The 19363-nt window shown below is 38.3% G+C and overlaps 2 protein-coding genes across 4 annotated transcripts; both read right to left on the minus strand.

The window, feature by feature from the left end:
• Positions 1 to 279: 279 nt before the first annotated feature.
• Positions 280 to 2357, minus strand: LOC110370083 (uncharacterized). The gene is made up of 5 exons (XM_021325845.3): positions 2134 to 2357; positions 1764 to 1873; positions 1102 to 1247; positions 665 to 779; positions 280 to 454 (listed from the first exon to the last, which is right to left on the minus strand). The coding sequence occupies exons 1-5, from the start codon at positions 2240 to 2242 to the stop codon at positions 320 to 322; spliced, it is 615 nt and encodes a 204-aa protein (XP_021181520.1). The 5' UTR covers positions 2243 to 2357; the 3' UTR covers positions 280 to 319.
• A 376-nt stretch (positions 2358 to 2733) lies between these two features.
• Wech (wech) lies at positions 2734 to 19197 on the minus strand. 3 transcript variants are annotated; one of them, XM_021325720.3, is made up of 2 exons: positions 18816 to 19197; positions 2734 to 11453 (listed from the first exon to the last, which is right to left on the minus strand). In XM_021325720.3, the coding sequence occupies exon 2, from the start codon at positions 11422 to 11424 to the stop codon at positions 9079 to 9081; it is 2346 nt and encodes a 781-aa protein (XP_021181395.1). In that variant the 5' UTR covers positions 11425 to 11453; positions 18816 to 19197; the 3' UTR covers positions 2734 to 9078. The 3 variants fall into 3 exon arrangements, with proteins under 3 accessions (XP_021181395.1, XP_049701331.1, XP_049701330.1); XM_049845374.2 differs by having other exon boundaries at positions 18806 to 19197; XM_049845373.2 differs by lacking the exon at positions 18816 to 19197 and adding an exon at positions 11743 to 11931.
• Between the last annotated feature and the right edge of the window lie 166 nt (positions 19198 to 19363).

Below are 19363 nucleotides of genomic sequence, written 5' to 3' on the forward strand. Positions count from 1 at the left end.
CAGCAAAAAGTGCGAGCGCGTGGCAACGCGGCCATTATCCTTGGCAACGCGTCCTATTTGCTAGGATCGCTTGATCATATCGCTATCACTTGTTTAAATATTATAACTATAATATAAAGAAGCTTGTTGTAACCTCGTTCTTTCTCTTCCGTGGTTGGAATGAAAAGTCCCAAAATAACAGACTTTCCTAACTTTTCTACATTTAGATACAGACAGAGGACTTTGTACCAGTTATGCTTAACTTTAGCTTCTCTTTTCATTTCAAGAAGTAAAACAACATTAAAAACATAAAACTAAGTTTATTACAACAATGAAACATTCAAAACAATCCGTACTCGAGTTGCTCGCCCACGGTGAGATTGCTGACAAACTGTATGTTCTCCGCTACGTCATTGCACATCGCGGCCAGGCCTGTGACGCGACCCTCCTCACCAGGGTTGAAGTTGTATACCAACTGCAATATATATAGAAAACCTGAATACCTACTAGCACATTCATAAAAAATATTTTTTCCTATGTCAAATTTTTTTCAAGAAAAATAAAGCTTGTGAATGTCCAATGGACCAAAATAGGAACTACCTACCGGTTGACAGCCATATAGGTCAGTAGGCAATTAATGCCAAAGCCTGATTTGGGAAATTTTCTATGATATGGCAGGGCTTACCGATAGAAACTCGTCATAAGTTATCCAACCGTCGTTGTCAGTGTCTGCGTTATTGAACTTCTCCTTGCGGACATCCATGCCGCTCTCGTCTCCTAGACTTTCTAGGACCGCGCCGCTAGATCGCGATTAGGAAACATAAATATGAATATTGATTATCCTACTACTTCCATACTACAGCTGCTGTCGTTAAAATTAAAAAAAGTACTAATATTTTAATAAAAGTTACTCTGTTCTTTTCTTAGAAATTGGTTACAATTGAATTACTCATGTATCGACTGTTTTCCTAAGAACTAAGGAATCCTTCGTGTGCTGGCTGCCGAGGCAATTATTTTTAGGGAATTTAACGTCAGGGAACCCACTCGATTGGGAGAATATACCTTCAGGATTGAGTAACATCAACTCATTTTCATACTGAAGATCAGAAAAGTGTGACTAACAAATCATCGAATCCTAGCATGCCGTTGGACTGGTTATCGAAGAGCAGGAACAAGCTGTGCAGGTTGGCGATGGTGACCTCGTTCCAGCCCGGGAAGCGCTCCACCACCTTCTGTATGCTCCACCTGCGGTCCTTCTCCTTCATCTCCTACGATACCAGCCCGATAGGTCATACACCGCGCATGCTTGCTTCTAAAGGTTTTATATTATTTAGGTACTACGCCGAAAATCGATCTCAGTGGCGTGCACTTGGAGAGGCCTATGTCCAGCAGTGGACTGCGATAGGCTGATGATGATGATGAGGAACTACGATAGAATGCGTGGTGGTTAGCATAGAAAGATTCGGTGCTATATTTGTTTTGGCAAACATGAGTATGGACTGCTTAAGTACCTATTATGCACCTAAGTTTTGGAGCATCTTACTCAAACGAAATGTTATACTTCGTCGTGATTTTGGAGTACATTTTTAATGAATTAGAATTATTTCATCATTGCCGCCCGCGTGCTGTGCACGCGCTGCACGCCCGCTTACGGCGGGCCTGCCTATGCACCTAAGTTTTGAAGCATTTTACTCAAACGAAATGTTATACTTCGACGTGATTTTTGAGTTCATTTTTAATGAATTAGGATTATTTTATTCCATTGTTTTGTGAATGGATCTTACTTGGTTATACTGGCGCTGCTCCGCAAGTCGCGTGTAGAACAAATCGACCAATTTGTCGTAGTCTGTTTGTGTATTTCTCTGCAGTTCTCCCATTTTTCTATGCGGTTCACCTGACGCAGTTAAGATAGTTTTATTGTGTGTATATTGCCTTTTGTTGATTTACTATGTACTCTTGAAAGTTAGTAAGTATCAAAGTCTTCAGTTTCCTAAGAATGATTTAGCGTAGGTAGACACTTTGATACCTATAGTGATTATTGGTTCTAGAGCATCGATCGCGAAGAAAGCTAAACTGACGAAGAACTTCTAGAATTTGACAATATATCGCCAATATTCATGTAGAGAGACAGCAGATTCTTATATTATGATTTACCTGTAGCACTGAAATCCTCCTGTCTATAGAAACAGATTGGTTTCCTCTTCACCGGGTACTCGAAGAACCTTCCCAAAGTGGAAAACATTGAACTGACGTGATGTCCCATTTCGCCACGTTATTAAAATAAATATGTTCTCAGTTATTTGGCCAATACTTAATTGTATTTGAAAATAAATTATTTATCAAATATTTCTGATAAATAATGTTTCCACTGTCATGCGAAAGCTTTGACATTCCAGACTTTTCAGGAATCGGTTTAGTTATGGTGTGCTACAAAAAGGTTTTATATATCTGTCTTGCGTTTTCAACTACTTTCCCAGGAATTTCAGAAACCTGTAACAGTTTATCGAACGTTTGAAATCAGTTTTCATCTGGACCCAGCATTTTCATTTGTGCGGTAATTGGTCAGTACATCAGTCAGTCAGACTCTGATCAGTTTTTCACTATTGCAAGCAAAATGTGTTTTATGTTATCAAAAGTAATAACTCCATTATTTTGCTGATAATTTATGTTATAATTACTTAGTTATTTTTAAGAAAAAAAAATGTACGTTCTGATAGTGTATAGGGCGAGTGTGCGGAGATAAATAAAAAACCATTTTCTATCAATCACTTGATTAATTTCTCATACAAAATTCATTTAAAAAATTTCAAAAATTTGACATTATATAGCGTCGTACATAAATTGATAGGATTATAAGGATGAATGTAATGTAATGATGAATGAATATGTACCGAAGGTAAAAATAATGTAAATGAAATACGGTAGGCAGTAAAATAGTCTAAATTAAAATATAGGAACGATCTAAAAAAATTCAGTCTCATTACACACATTTGAGATGATTACAATAATTACGTAAGCTAAGGTAGATAATATACCCCAGCGGGAATACCTGCGAGCCCCGCGGGTCTGAGAGCCGCGCGCCACACATCGCCGCAGATCGGCGACGCGGCTCACAGACGGCTCCGCAGCTATCTCCGCTGGTCACTTATAATAGAATAAGACTGTTGTCCACTCGCTATGACAATTTGTAAGCTGGACTACACTACATGAATATATGTATATGCAATTGCTCAAGACGAACTAAACGTGACAGTGTTATGGACGCTTCTAACATTACGATCTAGAGAAACTAAAAATTAAATAAAATAGTAGACAACAGGCTTCTAAAGCGGTGATCAAACCACCATTTCCACCATTCATGGTTACTTAATTCCGTCAGTCTTAAAAACTTTACAAAAAAGAGGTAGTTTCTGGTTGATCTTTGAACACCACTAAGCGCCTCGCGGGACGCTGGGAGCGGAGTCCGCGCCCGGCGCCCCGCGAGCCACGTGTACAAAAATACTACTTACTGTTACACATTGATATTGACAATATCATTCACCCACCCTTTGCCGACGGTGAAACGTGCCAGCGTGCCATCTCGAGGAAACTGTTCAAACAAGAGAACATCACTTCATACAGTCTAATGCACGATGCACACTAGCTAGAGTTACTGGCTTGTTGACGGTAGTTGACGTTTTGGCAGTTCTAGTTAGTTAACTCGCAGCTATTCAATTTGTCGCTCTCGTGCGCCAGTGGACTGAAGCTCGCTAGTGGACATTGTGCATTAGGTGTGTGGGTGTAACGAATAGAAAAGTCTGGTTGATGACCGTCACAGCTGGATCGTGTGACGTCTCGTCATGTTAATTGAATATTTCTCTCAGACTCGTGTATACGTTACCGATTGTAAGAAGTGACCTTCTAGGGACACTCGCGAAGGGAAGATGAATGCACATAATTACCTACACTAAGACTAACACAACACAAGCTCCTAGTTAAAGTTACAAAAATAGCACGAAAATGGCTTATTACATTCGCTAAAATCTCATAATTGTATCATTATTATTATGCACTTTTGAGTGTTGCGTCTCAGTTCGCTCACACCTCTCACCACAACGTTGTGACGTGTCTCAACTGCTGAAATGTTCCGAATGCTTTTACAATAGTCGTGATAGACATCAAAAACTTGTACAAAAATTATCATTAAGATTCCAATAATCTTTAGTTCTCAATTTTATTGTATTTATCACAAAACCACAATTATACTGCTAGCAGCTAGCAGATCTCACAAAGTACACATCGCTTCACGACTAAATACTTCCAGATTGTGTGATATCTGCCAAGTGTGTTTACTTAGTTCTGACATGTGTCAAAGTGTATGCGCTAAGTAAAATATGGAGCACAGGGTCAGTGTGCGCACATGGTTGCAGTTCTTTAAGTCTGGAACTAAGTAAACATACTTTAGAAATATCCACAGAATCATTTGAGTAACAAAACAATTTTAAATAAAACATAACCAAATTATATATCAAAATTAAATGCAGTCATAAAAATTAAGTAATGCTTCAGCAGCTTTCAGCTCAGTTCTAAAAAAAACGACCTCGGGCCTCGTTGTTACCAATACTCGACTTTTCTGATGAAATGATGAAGTGTATAAGGTCAAACATAGGTAACTTGTAGTTATGTGTGTGGTCAAAGATCAGCGCGTATTTACCCTTCATCAGCGGTGGGTGCTGGCAGCGAGGACCGCCAGCACCGCACGGACCAGTACAACTTTGTTCACCCACGCCGCCGCACTCTACGAGTGCAGCGCGCATGATGGAGGGAGTTGCTTTGCAAACCCGTTACCTAAGTTTCGAACGACAATAGAATCAGTTACTACTATAATTATGAGATTCGTTGTCGGCTAAAAAACATACTGTGATCAAAATCAAGAAATATATTGAAAGTATATAATAATGATAAAAAAATGCATTTCATGCAACACATTATTTTAAAAATAACGTAATACTTTAATAATGGCACTGAACAAAAAGTAAACGTTAATTCCATCACTTATTTACTGGAAAAGATAAATATTTTATTATTAATTCATATGCGGAATTCGTCAACACCGTTAAGACGCAAGACACTGCACATATTTAACCTAACTATAACGCGTCGCTCGGCACGGCTCTCGCTAGACTATTTCAACTAACTTGGTGTTACAATATAGGTACGTGATTATCTTATTATATTAAGGTAAACAATTCACACTATTTTATTTACATTCCTGTATAAGAAAATAACGTTACGTCTATTTATGTACACTTAGTATGCGTTAACTGCAACAAGTTATGATGGGTACGAACTTATGCAACATGCATCGCAACATGTCAGGGGACGTTGGACGAACATATCCTACTAACTTAGTGGCAGTGACCTGGTTTTGTATTTGTGTATTTGAAGCAAACCATTCCATTCACATTTCGATTAATTTATCTAGTAATGTAATGGTCGCTTCCATTCGTCGAGCATCCGCGATCGTTCGCTAGGTACGTTGCATGTCGCACATGTCTGCACTTAGCCTAATAGAAGCTTTGCTTCAAACTACAGATGCTGGATAAGAATAAATTCACTTTAAGTGGAATATAAACGTGATTATAATTAGTAGAAAAGTTAAGGTGAAGTTAACGTTTGCAGCTTGTAATAAAAACAAGTCCGAAGAATTCTGATAGCTAAAACAAAAAGAGAATTCTAAAACCTTGCAATAGTGAATACAGGTAAATAATAAAAGTATGAATCATGACTAAACTGCAAGTGAAAATATGGCGAATGTATTGAATTTAGGCCAGTTTGCACGAAACTGCACATTGGAGCGTCTTGTTCTGTGACCATTAACGAATACCAAATTTAGGTATCATTAAAAGTCTTACAAAGCGTAACAAGATTCCCACGCTAGCTACATTTTATAAAGAAGCCTTCTGAATAAATCTTTATAACGTTACACATTTGCGACTTGCTTCTAGATATTAATTATATATTTTTAAGTATTGATCCTCTTTGCAAAAGGACATGGGTTTATTACAAGCTGCATCGTTAAATATGGCTTAAGGCGCTGCCGACACACAGTGTACCGTATAACAAGAATATTTGTAATATATTTGTTTACTTATCCTATCAAAGGGAAAGACTGCTAAGAAATGCGAAAGCCGTACCTGCGCCTGCGTTCTTACACCACGAATAAATAAAACGCACCCGACATTATATCTACCGACATCATGTGACACGTAGTCCTTCAAACAATAATTTTCCCATCTTAAGTAATTAATTTCAGACTCATATTCCAGTCAACGTTATCTATAATTATCAGTACCTTAATTTATTTCTACTGTCCACTCCGTTACTAGAAAATTTTTGTTTGAAGCATCGAATTTTAGGAATACCACATAATATTTAGAAGACTTACGCTACCATAATCCTAAGTACAAACGTGAAAATGTATGTCTAACCGTATATTAACTTACTTATTATGCATTAATTTAGTTTATTGGGAGATAGTCCTAGCGTTGATTACGCAATACACGAGCTAAATTACCGCGAAGGGATAACGAGGGCCACCGGACAAACTACGCCGCGCAGGAATTACTCAGTACTAATTCGGAGCAAGAGAGTTATTCACCGGCCATATCCACGGCAGTAATGGCGACACAAGCCCAACTAGTCGACACAATCACGAGCTGCTACTGCGCCTCCAAACAACTGCCCAATACAATTAGCTATTATAATGAGGGCACATTGAAACACTTACTACTTGCAAGCATAGTTTGTCCACGGAAGCCTTTCCAATTAAGTGAAGCTTAGTTTATTTCAATTCACTATAAATTTGATTTACTTATATATATTTTGGGGTCTAACAAGCTGTAACAGTATTATATAACGCGAATCTAAAGCTTAATGGAGGAAAGCATTCTGCAAAACGAATATGGCGACGAATATTTTAGGGTTCTGTTTGAGTCGGATGCACCCCCTGCTCATTTCGAAGCCTGCTCGGAAAGGAAACGCTCTCAAACATAAGCTTGCCTCGAGGCGAGGCGCGAGGCAGAGCACGAAATTAAACTCGAGGCTCAATCAAAGCCACAGGCATACCGCACATTACATTGAGAACAAAAGCTTTCCCCCCACCCAGCTCTCGATAGTGACACAAGATATTATACAATATAAGATTAAATCCCGTATAATATACATGGTTTTCACACAATCTGTGTTATCTGAACAATTCTCTAACTACATTTCATCAAAAACTATTTCATAACAGCAAATTGTTTGCAAACGATAAATTGTAGGATAACTTAGATCAGACATTGTTTTTGAGACTTGAGGCTAGAAAAAAATAATATAAGTATGATAGAATACGGTAACAGATCCAGGCTAGGGAAGTGTGTCAAATTATTGAAAACCATGACGGGAGAAACAGTGCACACAATCTAATACAACGTTACTCGAGTGTCGACTTACCGTCTCGCATGCAACTAAACTTACAGTTAAATTATTTATCTAACAATTCATTACATTAAGTGAACACATACTGACTGAACACATAGGGATTTTATATCGAAGTTACCTAACATACGTTTTGAAAAATATCATATCAATTTAATAGTTTTTTTTTATTCAAAAAGAATTTCACTATAATATTTGAACTAATACGAAATTTTGTATACGACCACGCGAATAAAAACTAATTGAAAATAATTCATAATTTAGATATAGATTATTATCTATAAATTAGCTAAGAGTGAGAGTGCGCGGCCCGAGCCTGTGCGAGCACGCACTCACGACGCTACCCGACTGTAGTCCGCGGGCTCCGTACCAACCGTACCGACACCTCATACCGACAACTGCCACAATATTGTATATCAAAGTAAATAAATAATTAAAATAGAGCGCCATGCCATCGTCATACTCAATCCTAATTCATTTCTAACGTATTTAACCCGATCAAGCCGGCAGTCAAAGTTTTGCGACATAAAGAAAAATTACGAAATATAAAATAAAAAAACTTTCACATTTTACGTATGAAAATAAAAATATCACGTCTCATAAGCAAATACGACGAAAGGATCATCAGCTTAGATTCCCAACGAGGAAGGTTCGTATATTTGCCGAGTGTTACAATAATACTTAGAATTTTGGTTTGTTACGCGCGACACCGCACACCACGAGCCGCGGCCGCCGCCGCCGGCTCCGGCGCAACTCAACATCTTTAAGACAGTCTTCTAAAGTCAGTCTTAAAGTTTTATTGCATTGATTTTTGCTCATCCATACATTTTCTCATCCCATCGTATCAAGCCACGAAAACAAACAGAAGAAGCCATCGAGCGATAAGAAGTAACTAATACGAACGTAAGGAAGACGAGCGACAGTGCGCGAGCGCACCCATCGCCGCGCGCCCAACTACTATAAAATATTATATGCACCTAAATCATTATGCAAAATAACTTATCATAAAAATACATATCAACGTCTGCATTAATTAATTAACCAAGTTAAAAAACGCAAAATGTAACATTGTGGAAAAATACTTTTCAAGTTATCCTTTAATTTATCTCACATAAAAACATCTTTTACATCACATTGTGATTCTCTATAATAGTTTATCTTTACGATTTCTCTATTCGATTATATTAGCGATACATCGCAGGGATCGGACCGGAGAGTACATTATAAGTAATCGACATTAAATATTTAGTGCACCGACTATGAGTTTGGTGTTGTTCTACAGTTATACAGATTAATGATAGCTATTTATAATTGCGGCATCTAAATTACATCGTAAATTACACTGCAAACATTGTTTGGTCCTTAGAGACTAGTCAAATACGGAAACGAAAATCAAAGTACTGGTAACGAAAAATACATCAGGACTCATGGAGAGCATGGTGTGCACATCGGCGCTTACGTCAATGGGCAAACTATATCTCCGCGCAAGCTATGCTCGATTGAATTTTTCCAAACGTTAATAATAAAATTGGCACATTCTCAAATAAATCACAAATAAAACGAAACAAAATAAAATACGGCGGACCTTAGGTCCACGAACTTAGTTGGCCTTAACATTAGGTACATAATATAATATAATTAATATACTTTGATGTATTGCTTGCCGTGGGAGGAGATGTCGCGCGCGGTGTCGGGCAGCGTCTCGAAGAGCACCACGAGGTAGCCCTCGGGCGTGAGCGCCACGTCGCTCGGCCGGTCCTTGTCGTCCAGGCCGGGGCTCTTCAGGTCCACGGCCCACAGGATGCGCAGCTCCGACGTAAACACTAACACTCGGTGGTTCTTGGAATCGGCGACTATGATACGTCCGTCGTCGTCAGTCACTATCCCCGAAGGGCGGTTAAGTTCACCGATTCCAGAACCTTCACGACCCACACAGTGTAGCACTTTAGACAATGTAGGGTCCACCATTAACAGACGATGATTTTCAAAGTCCGAAACTATAATATTGCCCGATGTCGTAAAACACACACCTCTAGGAGTCGTTGGTCCTTTGAGCATTTTAGCCGGGTTAGCACCTTCAAACACGAACTTAGTTATGTAAGTTCCGTCACTGGTAAATAGTTGTATGCGATGATTACGCGTGTCAGTCACAACAATATTACCTAAGGTATTAACGGCAACATCCCAAGGATATTGAAACTGTCCACATTCCTTGCCGAAGGAACCAAACTTGAGAATGAAGTTGCCAGAAGATGTGAATATTTGAACTCTGTGATTATCTTTGTCTATAACAATGATGCGTCCGTATGTGTCCGTGGTGATACCTGCTGGAAGATCAAATTCTCCAGGTCCTGTGCCTTTAGATCCAAACATTGTCTTAAATTCACCTCTATTACTAAATATCTGAATACGATTATTTCTTCTATCGGCAACAATGATATTTCCTTCTCTATCTACACAAAGGCCCCATGGCCGGGACACTTGACCCTCGTCCTGTCCTTCCCGAGCAAATGAGAACATGGGTACTCCAGGAACAGGGCTTCTTGTAGGCCTCACTGACACCGACATCCAATACCCGGGTATCGCTTGACCAATACCGCGAGCTGGATTCGAATCCATGGTTAAACTTGATGTAATGCTGTGGTCGTAATAATTAGTTGACCGCGTATGTGATCCAGTATAATCTGGTAATGATCTCAGGCTGCTGGATCCGGACATGTTATAATTGAGATGCTGAAAACTCTGCGCCGACTGTAGTGACTGCAGCGATAATAACGACTGGCGAGATTGTATCGATGATGTAGAACTGAGCGAGTGCAATGAACTAGATGGTGCCGATTGTACGTCGCACTGTCTTTTCAACTGATCCACTAAGTCGTAATTAGGAGGGATGAACACGATTCGTTCCTCGGTCACATACATGTTTTTAAACATGCAAGAAAAATAGTCAACTTGAGCTCTTCCTTTTTCTTTAGCCATAAATAGGTCGAGCCCTTCAGAATCCATACTGCGTACTAGAGTCTCGTTTGTATGGGCCAATCCGGCTAGAATACCTCTTAGTGTATTCATATGGTCTGTTAATTCGTTCATTTTAGCTTGACGCATCTTTTCTACTTTATCCAATAAATATTTCTCACGGTCTTCGATAGCCTGGGCGTAACATCGCATAGCCTTTCTTATTTTCATATTCGCCTCAGCCGTTTCCTTCTCATAGGCTTTGGACATAGCCACAGCGCGATCTATAGCTGTTTTTATTGCTTTAGTGCCCGTCTTCGTGTCTTCTATCGCCCTAAACACACCAATACGACACATGTCAAGAGCTCCTTTAATGGGCGTATAATTATGATCTTTATGCACCCATAGCGTGCACTCTTGACATATAAAGATGATGCAAGGTTCACAGTAATATCTTACAGGATCACCGTGTATCTCACAGAACATGATTTCCTTCTCGTTATTCACCGAGTTAGGCCTGGCACCGATTGGTGATATCTGGTGTATGGGTAGCAGCGTGTGCTCTCTCAGTTGGCAGTCCGACGTCACTTTGTGACAACATTCATGACAAAATAGATCATTGCACTCGAGGCAGCGAGTGGTCGGCGTGCGCTCCTCGCAGCGGAAGCAGGTGATGGACACAGACGAAGACGTGCCCGGAGAGCCGCTCGAGTTGTCTTCTTTGGATTGATGCTGATGGTTGTTATTGGAGGTAACGTTGTACTCACGACTGATGGGTCCGAGTGGATTCTGTAGTGAGCTGCACGCCGGCAATGCCCAAATGTCGTAAGGCATGCTGGACGATGCCGAGGTGGATGCTCCGGTTTGTAGGCTTGATGGTTTATTCATGTTCTCGAGAAGGTTGCATATGATGTGCGTCATGGCGAGCGGATCCTCCTGGTCGTTGGAACTGTGACCAGAGCCGCTGGCCGTAGACGTCGATGGCAGGCTCGATGCAAGCGACTGCGTCAGGTTAGCGAACGACGTCATTCTTCACGTCTTTCGTTACGTCATCAGAACTGTAACAAATAAACGCGATGTTATTTTCGTAAAACACTGGGAGGTATTAATAATCATGACGATTTTGGGAAGCGAAGCTTTGTAAATTTCCACATGTCAGGAAGTTTTATTAACTTAGAACTTTCTACGAGATGGGATGTTTTTTTGATTTGGTCATAGAATTTTAATAAAACACGTTTTCTGATTCAAGTGGTTCACCAAAAATACCGCTAAAAGTGTATTTTGTATACAAAGTTTAATATGCCATAAATCAACGTTTGTAATTTACTAACTTCCTGATGTACTCACATTTAAAAAAACACTAACAACATAATTAACACAACTCGGTATTCTGTTACTATCACTGACACAACAACACAACAACTATTTGCTAAAAATAAAATGAATTAACTAATAACAAAATGGACGCAGAAGCGCACCCTATCGATGCTTCTGCTATGAACTGATGGTTGCACTGAATCTTTTCATATGGTGCAGTTTGCGAAAAAAAATCCATCCCAAAATCTTTTGTGCGCGCCCTACCACTACCCCTTGTGATATCGTAGGTAGTGAGAGAGCGAGACAGCAACACTTAATAGACGAGGGTGCGATAGAGAAGCTTAGTGTGTCGCATTCCAAAATTTTCCATAATTTAGATAAGGAGGTTTACTATGATTAGGGTTGGCAAGGAAAGGGACGCCGTAGTCAAAGAGAATTCGCAAGTGTTTGGAATTTTTCCATGGCTTTGCGTTCAATGTAGGAATCTATAGTAGGTATATTGTTTTGTTTAGGACTTTCTCGTCAGGGATAGTAACGACTTCGAAGCATACATGGTAATCTTGGTTATTCGAAACCAAACCCAGAATCACACTTTGCCAGAACAGCAACAAACTATCACGCTAGGAATATTTGTCACTATCGAATGGTATAATTGTACGAGCGGATGTGGAACAGGGACTACAACTAGTTGTCATAGAAGAGAAAGGGACAGCGACTATTTCCTATTATCGAGATTTTGTATTTTGGGAGGCGCAGCGGTGGCAACACATGCACCGTGACCTTGGGCGGCGAGTGCGCGTGAGGTAGGTCTGGGTAGACCCTGCCGCGGCCATCTTGACGCCCCCGCGCTCCCCGAACTCTGTAGAAGTGCGTAGGGTGCCGAAAATCGATGCCTTCCCTAGCCCCTACTTTCTACGAAGGGCGAAACCGCGGATAAAAATGTTGTAATAATATATAACGATAAAGGACTCGATTGAGAGGGCTACCAACAGTGGTACAAGGCTAGGGAAAAATTCGATCTCATTTCACGACAATACTCAATTTCGATTTATTTTTTGTATTCGGACCAAATACCCTTATCTTGGCTTACATAAATCAAAACTTAAATGTAAGAATTTAGACAAATCTACACTAAAATGCCCGAATTCATATTGAATGTGACGCTTCAAAGCGCTGATGAGAGGAATTTAGATACTTTCCACTACAAAGGGATTTGCATTCCATCCCTCTAAGGCTCAAAGGCCCAAATATTTTCACGAATAAAATTGCTGAAAAAGACGTAGTAAAAAACAGTAGCCTATTTTGAAGTCTTGAATTTGGAACGTAGTAAAGAAATAACACTAATTAGGAGCGTCTTCTATTTGTCTGCCTTTGTTATTTTAATATCGGTTTTAGTGACAAATAGTTTTGGTAGGTACTGCCAGGTATGTTATCGTTATTTTAGGAACTGTGATTCAGGACAGTCAACAAAGTAGACCACAAACTTTTCCAGTAAAATTGGACCAGGTACAATGTTTTCAATCTATGTTGAATGCTGCTACGTAGATTATGAGAGGCGATTGAAGGAGATCGTCCGGCATAGAGTCCATAGACTATGGACCAGTGACGCCATTTTACGTGTAAGATAACACTTACAATGTAACGCGCTGATTACATAGCCATAAGTAGAAATAAACACGCCAACACGCATGAAAGAAATCAATCGTACAACTCATTAACAAAAGACATTGATTAAACAATATTCAAGGTACCTGCAAAACTTAAGCATGGTTCAAAAAGGTTACTCGCACAATAAAATAAATACAGGTGAAAGAAATGAATTGACATAGTAAATATGTACTACAATGAACCTTTCATTACGTACATGCACCGTTTTCTAAGTGCAGGTAACGTTCTTTGTACATTTGTAGAAAAAAATGAAAGCTGAGGTTTTTTCTGTGGGTACGAGGTGAAACAATAGGTTTGCGCAGATCGGGCATGTAACGATGGTGCTCGCCCACCGCCCTTCTTAATGGCACAGTGGTAGCTAACATTCGAATGAGTTTGTGTACCTTGATTTAATTTTGCTTATGTTTGCAAAATTCTGCCACATTCAGCAGTATTGCACAGTTTTATCGTGCCAAACCCTTTGCCATTACAAGCGCTTTTTTATAATACTGGCAAAACAGTACCTACCTAATACTTACCGTTATCAACCTTTAGCACCTTTTCGGCTTTTATATTACCACAACAGAATACGTCACACTTTAGGGCACATGACGTAACTTTCAAACTAGGAAAATAACCTTATAAATAATACAAGTACAACCTACTCAGGTTACCGGGCCAATACAGAAACTTTATCAACTTTTCCGTAGTTGCCCGAATCTTTTCTAGAAACTTTGAGCATCGCTGGGCCACGCCGGAGAAATCTACCTGAATGGACGGCCAGTTGTGCGCACACTCGCTACCAACCAAGTTCCATTGAACATTATCTACAAACAGCTGAATATTCCAAACAGTTTTGTTTTCAAATCTATTAAGTAATAAAACATGAATGGACTGAATTAATATAAATCGCTACTGAAAATCTGAGCGTTGTTTTAGCAGTAACACATGTTTTTAGCAGTGGCGGTATATTTTGACTACGTGAATCACAGTCCGTCAGTTGAGTAGTATGGCTGAAACCTGACACCCACTGCTACATCTGCCTCGCATTCTACGCCGATTATTATGAGCAAATGTGATATGAGCTGGTACATAGGTCACAAATCGAGCGGATTGTCCTGAACGTACTTAACAATTAGGTAAAGAACACCTCTTAGGCTGGCAGGAGCTGGATGCGAGAAGCCGAAAATCGATCTCAGTGGCGTGCACTTGGAGAGGCCTAGGCTTAGGCTGATGATGATGATGAAAGAACCAATCTCGATCAATCAATAACTTTTACTAAACTGTTGTTCTAATTTTTATAGTAGAAATCCCCAGCTTTTCGATCAGCAGAGATTTGATGGCAAGTCCTGGTTCCCAAAGCGCAAATAAATAAACTACGCGTGTGGTCCCGCGGCCGAAAACGTTGCTATCCCATCACGTACCTACCATCGGTGTTGTAAAGGGCAGGCTCATCTAGTGGAATTTATTTGTATCCGTACTAATAATATCGAGTTGGATCTTTAATTGGGTTTTAATAGTAAAGGCGTTGTAATAAATAGATCTAAAGTTATTAACTTAATAATGATCATTCATTGCAAAGAAATATTTTTTTGTAAAAAATATAAGTTAATGATTGTAATTTGTTGTATCCACACATAATCAAACTTTGGAGAGATGATCAGAATTTTTTCTTCCGTGAAATAATAAAGCTTGTACTTATATATTTCTAATAATTAACCGTAAATAAGCTGGTCATAGTACGAACTAAACCCGTCTCGGAATGCGGCAAAACTTTACTAGGAAGTGTTTGGCGGAACAGGAAACGGCTGTTATCCCACCGGGATACACTGTCCTCTTTGAGATCGAGCACCTTGCTTTACTCATTAAATACCAGATTATCTGGATAACTATTTACGTCTTTAACATTCTGTCAAATCTAGAGTTGATCACTTGCTGGAAAAGGTGAAACTGACCGATTGGAAGTTGTACCTTACAACGAATGTTTTATTAGGTATCTATACTATCTCAGTAGATAAGTAACAGGACAATTACTGATAAGTTTAAACTATAATAGCCTGAAATTCAGGCTTACCTTTCAATGTCAATAATTGTCCGAATCTATACGTACCTACATTATAATGAAAAATCCGTACCGAAAAGTTTTCGAACATGAAGACAACAAAGGTTTTTAACAAATTCTTCATAGAAAGATACGTAAATAAAGCCTGATGTAACACTATGGAAATAGCCCCGTGACTCAGCTTTAAAGAAATAATTTAATCAATTATCAAAAGCACTGATATCATCGATATTTTCGCAACTATCAGGTTAACAAAGGAGTTTACATGTGACGTACGAGTACATACGTCGAGGGCTTCCCGGAGCTCTTTCATTAGGAAGAAAGTTAACATTAATCCGTTTATTGATATGGTTCAAGATAATTCATCGTTTTCGGCACATTTCTCAATTGCCCTAACGAAAGTTTTACGCAAATTATAAATATTCTTTGCCAAATAAACTTCACCTTCAGAGGTCAACTCTTATCCAACGGTATGTAGGACTTCCCCAATTGCCATTTCGCCTCAGTCTTCATGATATATTCGAGGTACCTCGAGTATTGAACCGTGCTAGTTCCCAGACTAAACGAATATATTAGCTGGCTAGACTTGTTGCTCATTCTGGGACCTAGTTTTAATAGCCATGACCCTGTCACTAGATTTTTAATACTTGTGTTCATAGAAAAACAAGCTGTGTTTGGGTTCAAAGACCTTGTTTCATAAATCGTGACACTTCGTCCTTTTTGAAGTCAAATAATAAACATAGAAACTGCGTTTCAATTCTATCAAGATTAAGGCTTCTTATCATGGCTATGGTTTCGTATGTTTGTCCAGTGTGTGCGTCAAACTATTTGTGTATACGCACGCACTCGGTTTAATTGGGAGGGTCAACAGTAACATTAGTGATGCATCGTGCGTTGCCAGAATAGTCAGAAAGTGCTGCGCCCTCTATTGTATTGATTTTTACTCGTTTGTTATAAATGATCGAGACATGTTATGGAACACTTCACGACCGAGTCTATGAGTGGAACAATTTCAAACGCTTGCGAGATTTTTGGTCTTTTAGTACATTTTCGACTTTAACGGAGATTTTAGCAAATACGCAGATGAAGCCCCAAGTATTTAATGAATTCATGAATAATGTAGTGTACGCATAGATAAAATTAGAGGGGTGCAGACCACTGGCGTTAGCGTATCTTAGTAACCCTTTCCGTTTATAGATTTTTCGACAAGCGTGGGACGAGAAGCAGCTGATACCACAATAATACACAATCGAGAGATGCTTCATAAAGGATCATGTTACTAAACGAACTTTGAGTAAATTTAAACAAGCTGTGTTTTAGATACGTTCAATAGCTTGGAGATTCAGTCTCGATTTTAAACATGATGGGTGTCTTTGAATCGAGACTTCTAAGACTCGCGTTCAAGAATAGTATCAAATGCGTTGAAGTCAAAGACGAAACATCGGCATTCGAGTAATTGAATACGTAGTACGCACGTTTCAAGAATCGGAGATATCGTCGATGCGCAGTACAGTAATATAGTTATATACATATAATTGCGGAGCCCGTTTGAGGGGTGAGCAGCGCTTGGCGCATGCGATCTCGCATCCCGGGGGTAGCCAGGATTACCTTGCTTGAGATTACGACAAATATGCCCCCTTACACAGCTAGAAATCAATAGTTTTCCTTAATCAACACTTGGGGCAAAGCTCCCTTTTGTTTTAAAGGGCGAACTTTTCTGTATTGTTTCGAAATTTTAAAAAAATATGACATTGTTTGGTAAGCTCTTGAAACTCTTGAAGTTATGGAAACTTTTCGTTTTTCTTCTCACAAAGAAAAACCATAAAACTCAATGACTAGAACTTTGTTTGTAATGTTTATGGCGTCAATTTGGCACGTAATAAAATAAGACAGATCCAACAAATAACAATCAATAATTATAACAAAAACTTGCTACCAAAACATAATTGGCAACATACAAGTATTTTGTTTCAACTACAACTACCTGCATAAACTTAATGCGTTCCTATTTTAAATAAAGAAAACAAATTATTGAAAAGGGAAAAATAAAAAAAAACATATTCCATTATCATTAGCCAGTTGCCTATAATTGTATGTCTCGAGTCACTGCAATGCAAGTCTCAAAAGTCCTTGCACCGAGGTCATTGATTTGCTGATACAAATTACTATGCAATGTGTGCACATAGTTTAAGACAGGCAGTTGGTGATCATCAAAAACAGCCATCGTATTTGCATTTTAAATTCAAATTATCATGTTGTAAAATCAGCTATTAACTTTTATACACTGATTATTGAAATTTTAGCTTTTTTTTTCAGTTGTTAAATTGTATTTTTATTATAATGAACTGATCATTTAACTTGTTAAATGCAGCAGAAAGGAGGTTGAAAACTAATACTGCCTACTTTGGCAAATCATATTGAAACAATATAAATACAAATTAATATATGAACAAAGTAATACATTCAAACAATGTAAAATGTGCTAAAAAGATGACTACATAAGCACATTAGGTGTCAGTTATTAAAATTGTTGTTCACTGGCTTGCAACAGAGGTCATTGACCTCTCACCTCAATGGCTCATGCAAACATGAATTTGTAAAAAATATATATTATTTATGTTAAATAAAGGGCATTATTCAATATCATAAAGGCTGGCTATAAAACTTGTTTTCACAACCCTCTTTCAATAGTGTTTGCAATCATTGAAAAATAAGTTTCTTTTAAATGATAAATAATAATACAATTCAAAAGTAGAATGGTCATTCGAAAATTTGAATCTTACTTTTTCTATTAACCAATGACAAGCATTTTTTTTTATGATGATGGAAAATCTTTATTCAAGATCAATATTGTTACTCTACCTTGAACTTTGAAGAGGGAAAGTGAAAAGGCCATGTTGTTATTGATTCTATGTTTTAAGTTAAGTTTTCCACAATCTCTTTTCACATGTTGTGTACCTTCATCTCAAAAATATTAATTATGACCTTTGTCACATGTAAAGTTTTGGAATTATTAAAAGTCTTTGTTTTCTTAAACAATGGTGTTTTTTTGTTGCATATCTTAACAAAACATTGATTTCATTTTAACCTTACCACTTCTGATATTACAAACTCCTTTGCCACACTGCCTACTTTGCTCAAATACTTAAAGAAGGCCAGGTAAACTAGTATTTTCTCTGATCAATTTTCATACCCTACTATTATTATTTTTAAGAAAAAAAATGTACCACCCTAATTAGCATTTTACAACCAAGAGTTGGAAACTGATCATTCCTCATTATTATTGAAGGTTTTATCAAAATAAAAATGAATCGCGAGCACGGTCTCCAGGACCTTTACAATGGAAATGCACGGAGAGATAAAATGATTCATCGCGGTACCTACCGATACTTACCAAAATATCTTCAGTCCTTGTGGGAGAACCGCTGAATCACAAGTAAACATACGTACTACGCAATAATACGTACACACTTTACATTGTCCATTTAAAACGTATCTTATTTGTCCCGTCAAAGATAATTATTCACGAAAATATTTTCTACGATGCAGGTAGATTGCACAAAGATAGCTTTTACAACGCCAATCAATATTTTAGCATAGAACATTGATTCTGATAATTTTATTGCACTAATTTTAAATACTGCTGAGCATCACAATCGCCTTTATTTCGCAATTATCGTTTAAATTTATTTATTATCTTATAATAACACCGTAAAAACATCAGCGGTGAATGAACGATCAATTGATTTAAAAAAGATATTTCCCTTGTTTATGGAAAGTTGACAACAATAGAGATGGCACTTGATCCAGAGACACAGGGGCAAACTCAGGCAATTTTGTTGTTTTAGTCGATTAGTAATTTCGATAAAATTAAAAAAGCATTCATAAGTCCCATAAAAAGAACACTACCGGGATTATTCCACTTCGACATATTAATGTGTT

Source organism: Helicoverpa armigera, chromosome 15 (assembly GCF_030705265.1).
Source record: "Helicoverpa armigera isolate CAAS_96S chromosome 15, ASM3070526v1, whole genome shotgun sequence".
Taxonomy (NCBI): Eukaryota; Metazoa; Arthropoda; class Insecta; order Lepidoptera; family Noctuidae; genus Helicoverpa; species Helicoverpa armigera.

What these genes read in the sequence shown, in the direction of transcription:
- Wech (XM_021325720.3), bottom strand. Translation starts at nt 11,424, where the DNA reads ATGACGTCGTTCGCTAACCTGACGCAGTCGCTTGCATCGAGCCTGCCA.
- LOC110370083 (XM_021325845.3), bottom strand. Translation starts at nt 2,242, where the DNA reads ATGGGACATCACGTCAGTTCAATGTTTTCCACTTTGGGAAGGTTCTTC. An exon ending in AGCAGCGCCAGTATAACCAA is followed by an intron (nt 1,248 to 1,763) that starts GTAAGATCCATT and finishes CTGGTATCGTAG; the next exon opens with GAGATGAAGGAGAAGGACCG. An exon ending in CTTATGACGAGTTTCTATCG is followed by an intron (nt 455 to 664) that starts GTAAGCCCTGCC and finishes TATATATTGCAG; the next exon opens with TTGGTATACAACTTCAACCC.